The sequence below is a fragment of the Oryzias melastigma genome, linkage group LG9 (genome assembly GCF_002922805.2).
Source record: "Oryzias melastigma strain HK-1 linkage group LG9, ASM292280v2, whole genome shotgun sequence".
NCBI classification, from domain to species: domain Eukaryota; kingdom Metazoa; phylum Chordata; class Actinopteri; order Beloniformes; family Adrianichthyidae; genus Oryzias; species Oryzias melastigma.
The window spans coordinates 16726889-16732786 of record NC_050520.1 but is presented as its reverse complement, the minus strand read 5'-3'; the positions used below and the strand labels follow the sequence as shown (position 1 = coordinate 16732786).

Below are 5898 nucleotides of genomic sequence, written 5' to 3'. Positions count from 1 at the left end.
ACACTTAGTAAATTAAGAAGGTGTTTCTTTAAATTCTCATGAAGTCATAATTGATAAACTTTATATACAATCAGTGTGCAAAAAGGAAATATTAATAATGGTGCAACTATTTGGATTTTAGCCTAAAAAGAGGTAGACTTTTTTCAATAAAGGTGTAATAAATATGGATAATTATTTTTTTTCTCTATTACTATCCTCCTCCCCTCTGATCTTGTGTCATGCAAGTGTAAAAACCTTTAACAAAGGATGGTAGGTGAATTTATGAGGAAATTGAGACATTTTACACCCTTTATTGTTATCATAAAACGCTTTTGCTGCATTAAAACTACAAAATATTCATATAAAATAATGTTTATTGTGTGAATGCTTAATTGCAACAAACCTTTAAATATATTTATTCATGTTTTCATCTTTATAGTAATTTAAAAATATTGGAGTTTAGCTAATATTTTAGTAACATGCTTACGTAACATTTTTGGCTAATATGTTTTCTATTGTTTTATTCTGCTAATTTAGAATTTAGCTTTTACTTTAGCTACAGGCTAACGTTTTTGACTAATATAGTTTACTGAGGAGTTTTAAGCTGTTTTGGAGTTTAGCTAGTAATTAAGCAATGTACTAGCTATTTTGGCTAATTTGGCATCTGCTGGGGTTTTCTTTTGCTAATTTGGAATTCAGCTGATATTTTAGCAACATGCTAACATTTTGGGGTGATTTGTTATGTACTGAGGTTTTTATAGGTTAAATTAGAGCTTAGCTTCTATTTTAGCAACGTGCTAACACTTTTGGCTAATTTGTTATCTACTGAGGTTTATAGGCTAATTTAGAGTTTAGCTTATATTTTAGCAACATGCTAACGTTTTTGACTAATTTAGTTTACTGAAGAATTTTAGGCTATTTTGGAGTTTAGCTACTATTTAAGCAATGTGCTAGCTTTTTTGGCTAATTTGACATCTACTGAGTTTTTTTTTAACGCTAATTTGGAATTCAGCTAATATTTTAGCAACATGCCAACATTTTTGGCTAATTTGATGTCTACCGGGGTTTTTATAGGCTAATTTAGAGTTAAGGTTCTATTTTAGCATTTTTTTTTTACTAATTTAGTTTACTGATAAATTTTAGGCTATTTTGAAGTTTAGCTTGTAATTAAGTAAATATTTAGATTTTTTTGGCTAATTTGGTATATACTAAGATTTTTGGGGGCTTTTTTGAAGATTAGCTCATATTTAAGCAACACGATACATGTATTTGCAAAATTGGCATGTATTAGGGTTTTTTTTAAGCAATTTTTCAGTTTCAGAAATTTAGGTCAACTTCAGCGCTTTTTTATACTTCTTTAATGGAATTTCCAGTCTTTCAGCAAATTTAAAATTTTGCAAAATGTTTTTGCATTTGCAGTAAATCCTTTTAAAGTAAATTGTGTCACCATTTTCATCTAAATGCTTCAGCATCTTCTGCGACAACTTTCAGCAAAAAGCATACACTCTAGGATTTTCGCAGGCGATGCAACTTTTCTAGTTATTTTTATATTATTATTGATATTATTCTCATACCCTCCATTCGGATGCTTTTACTTTGACATGCAGGCTGCCGTGTTTCCGGTACTGCCTCGCGCATCTTTCTCACAGCTGGAGGAGCTGGCGGTGGCACGCGCGCCTCAGTAAGCGGAGCCTTAAACGGACCGGTTCCGAGGAGGGCATGGCTTTGTTCGGACGCTCGTGTCCGCTCCGCCGCCGGTGTTCTCCCGCCGCGCGCGGGGCGCGCGCGGACTGACGGTTCCGGGGGAGCAGCTGCTGTTGTTATGTGACTGACTGACTGACAGAGAGACAGACAGACAGGTGAGACGTGACGAACAGGTGAGGAAGAGGAGGAAGAACTCTGAACAGAGAAGTGTTGATTCTGGACTTGACGCGGCCGAACTATGGGGCAGTTCTAGCGGGACCGGAGGAGAGCGCGCGCTCCGTTCCCCGCCGCTGGACGCCGACGAGAGGAGCGGGGACGCGGCTGTTTTTGTGTCTGTTGTTCCGGCGGAGACATGGCAGCGGCCATCGCCAGCGGCTTGATCCGGCAGAAGCGGCAGGCGAGGGAGCAGCACGCGCACCGCCCGACCGCCCACCGGCGGCGGAAGAGCCCCGGGAAGAAGCAGGGCTTGTGCAACGGGAACCTGGTCGACATCTTCTCCAAAGTCCGAATTTTCGGCTTGAAGAAGAGGAGGCTAAGGAGGCAAGGTGTGCACGCGCACGCGCCCGGGGGTGGGGGGTATCTCATGCACAGGCATGCGCGCCGATCTATTGATTGGCACCAAAAAACGCAGACTTTACGCACAGCTTTACGCAAAGAATCCAGCTGCGTTCACGCCCCACCAGACGCGTTCCCGTCAGGTCTTGTAGTGCCCCGAGGTTCAGCAGTTTCCAGGTGCATTTATTATTGAAGGTGCAGATTATTGCCCCCCCCTCTCACCTCAGACGTTCCTCATAACACATTTTCCATCCTTTTATTGTGAAATCTCTAAATGGAGCTGCTGGAATCAAGTGATTGTGTGGGAAAGCAGCAGGTGATGGTGTGCAGAGGGGTGGGGATGAGAAAAAAAAGATGGGAGACGACGTCTTTGTCGTCTCTCCTCTAACAGGTGTCCATCCTCCACCATCTTTTCCTCCTTCATTTCGTTTTTGTTCTCTCCTTCCCTCACCTTCCTCTGTCTTCTGGCCTCCTCCCATCTTCATGCCCTATTTAGCTTCAGATCCTCTCAAATTTTGTGTCCCCCCCCCCACTTTCTTCTCCTCCATGCTCCCTTCCCTTCCATTCTAATCCCACCTTTCCCTCCCTCTTTTAGAACAGACGGTACCTCCAACCTTCCTTCCAGCTCCATTTTTCCTTTTCCACCTCTTTTCTTCACCACCTCCTTGGTGAAATCCTGGCAGCGTCTACGCTCTCCGTGCTGCTCTTCGTGTTCCAGAGGTTCTGTGAAGGAGAACTTCACAAACCCATCAGAAATCCTTCGCTGGCTTGAAGCCACAGCTACATTTTCTCTAAAAAACCAAACAATGTGCATTTTTGTCACAAAATTGTGTTTTTAAAGCATCATACGAAGGCCTTCGAACTGAAAATATGAACCAAAAAAGTGTTTTTTTTGCCAACACACGGATAGCTTAAAGTGAAACCCGAACTGAACCCGTGTGATGTCTGACACGCGTGCTCCGAGGTAAATTGCCGTATTGTCACAGCGTTAGATGAAATACCACAGCTGTCAGTTCGGATGATGCCGACACAATCCCTCAAATCCACAGACTGATAGGATCCAGAGTGAGTCTGCGGGGACGTGCCACTTTATTATTTTCATTGCCAATTATAATGTTAACAGTATTAAAATTACAGCTTCTCGCAGCCTGAGGTGGTGAACTGTCCTGTTAGTTAATTTGTGAAATTGCTGCGCTATGAACTTCACACACACACTAAAACACAACAAAGGAGCCTCATTAATCTTCAGTTAATCTGATATTAACCAAACTTCATCTAAACGAGCAGATCTGTGAAAAGTCCATTTCTGGTTGTTGTGGCTTAACGAGAACCATCAGGTCAACAGCAGGTCGGGTTCTGGAGCAGAACAGAACTCGACCCTGTTTGACCCCTCTGCTTGACCTACGGGGGTGAAGTTGTAGCTATGAGGAGTTTAGGCTTTGAAGTCTTCATTAGTACTAACTCCACGCACCAGTTAGAGTTTCTTCTGGAGCAAATATCTATTATTGTTAAGATGTTGCAGTAATATATTTTCTTAAACTTGTAATTCACCCAAATTATACGCAAGATAACAAAGAAAGGTCTCTGTTCCACTGAAGTTGGTGAATTGCTCAAAAATGTTGACAGATGTCTAAAACTTGAAGTATTTTTTGACTTAAATGAGAATAAAGTATTTAAACTACATGACTTTTCATCCGCATATCAGTTCTTTAATGTAAAAATGTCCTTATTTTATGTTTTCTTATGTTTTCTGTCCTCCAAATGGAGCTTTCTTCTTCTGTGGTACTACATCAGGAGTGTCAAACTCAATCGCACAAGGGGCCAAAACCCAAAACACACCTTAGATCATGAGCTGAACAAGATAAACATTTATAGAACACTCTAAAACTACATTTTTAAAACTTTAAAACCATAACTTTTTAACATAATTATGAACTAGATATATAGCATTACCTGTGATAATGTTAATGTAAATGCTGTGAGCTGAATTTGGCCACTGAAAATGCTGGTGCTGATAGTTGAAGATGCTGAAATTGATAGCTGAAAACGCTGAAGCTGATGGCTGAAAATGCTGTTGGTGGTAGCTGGAAACGCTGAAGCTGATAGCTGAAATCACTGAAGCTGATAGCTGATAACGCTGAAGCTGATAGCTGATCAATCACTTAAGCTAATGGCTGAAAACACTGAAGCTGATAGCTGAAATCACTGAAGCTGATAGCTGAAATCGCTGTAGATGATGGCTGAAAACGCTGTAGCTAATAGCTGAAAACACTGAAGCTAATAGCTGAAAACACTGAAGCTGATAGCTGATAACGCTGAAGCTGATAGCTGATCAATCACTGAAGCTGATAGCTGATAACACTGAAGCTAATAGCTGAAAACGCTGAAGCTGATAGCTGAAAACGCTGTAGCTAATAGCTGAAAACGCTGAAGCTGATAGCTGAAAACGCTGTAGCTAATAGCTGAAAACGCTGAAGCTGATAGCTGAAATCACTGAAGCTGATAGCTGAAAACTCTGAAGCTGATAGCTGAAAAAGTTAAAGCTGATGGCTGAAAACTCTGAAGCTGATAGCTGAAAAAGTTAAAGCTGATAGCTGAAAACGCTGAAGCTGATAGCTGAAAACGCTGTAGCTAATAGCTGAAAACGCTGAAGCTGATGGCTGAAAACGTTAAAGCTGATAGCTGAAAACTCTGAAGCTGATAGCTGAAAAAGTTAAAGCTGATGGCTAAAAACGCTGAAGCTGATAGCTGAAAACGCAGTAGATGATGGCAGAAATGCTGTAGCTAATAGCTGAAAACGCTGAAGCTGATAGCTGAAAACGCTGAAGCTGATAGCTGATAACGCTAAAGCTGATAGCTGATCAATCACTGAAGCTAATAGCTGAAAACACTGAAGCTGATAGCTGAAAACACTGAAGCTGATAGCTGAAAAAGTTAAAGCTGATGGCTGAAAACGCTGAAGCTGATAGCTGAAAACGCTGAAGCTGATGGCTGAAAAATAGCCAAACCAGCTAGCATGTAGCTAAAATTTCAGCTGAAATTGTCCAAAAAGTTATCAGAATGCCAATTTTTTAAAAAACTTTAAAACTGTAACCTTATCACATAATTATCCATAATAAAAAGGCAGGAATATTATTCCTCAATTTAAACCTTAAATAACTTTCAATATTCTACTCTCTCCTTGAAAATGTATTTTGTCAAAATTATTCAAGTTAGAAATGAGCTCAAGATAACATCAGGCCATCAATAACAATAAAATAAAGGCTTCTCCTTTCACACTCTATTCTGATATCTAGAAGACTTAGTGTCGTAGATTTCCAGCTGGACACAAATTGCAATTATTCATTTCTCCTCCATGATAAAGTTTCAAACCGTTGGCACTTTCTTGATTGAAAAAGGACGCTACCCTCATTCAAGTCCCGATCGGTCAAAGTTCAAATGGCTTAACTAGGAGCCCACATTCAATTCAAACGCCACACATTTTGTATGTGAAGAAATGAAACAATCAGAGTCCAGTGTGTCTGTAAGTCCAACAGGCTGCTACAGTTCAAACCTACACCCCGACATTTTGGGTCCTTACCTCGTCGTTTCTTAACGTGAAGGCTGTTTGTTTATGTGCGTGTGGGCTGTTCGTTTATTGACTTTAAGGCTGTTTGTTTA

The 5898-nt window shown here is 40.5% G+C and overlaps 1 protein-coding gene across 3 annotated transcripts in view; it reads left to right on the top strand.

Annotated features, from left to right (window-relative positions):
* Positions 1–5898, top strand: part of LOC112159946 (fibroblast growth factor 14) — a gene marked incomplete in the record, with an annotated part of 84924 nt that overhangs the window by 28404 nt on the left and 50622 nt on the right. The window contains 1 exon segment of one of the 3 annotated variants that reach the window (XM_024294210.2): positions 1581–2228. Coding sequence (XP_024149978.1) covers positions 2036–2228 — 193 coding nt within the window. 3 annotated transcript variants of the gene reach the window in all.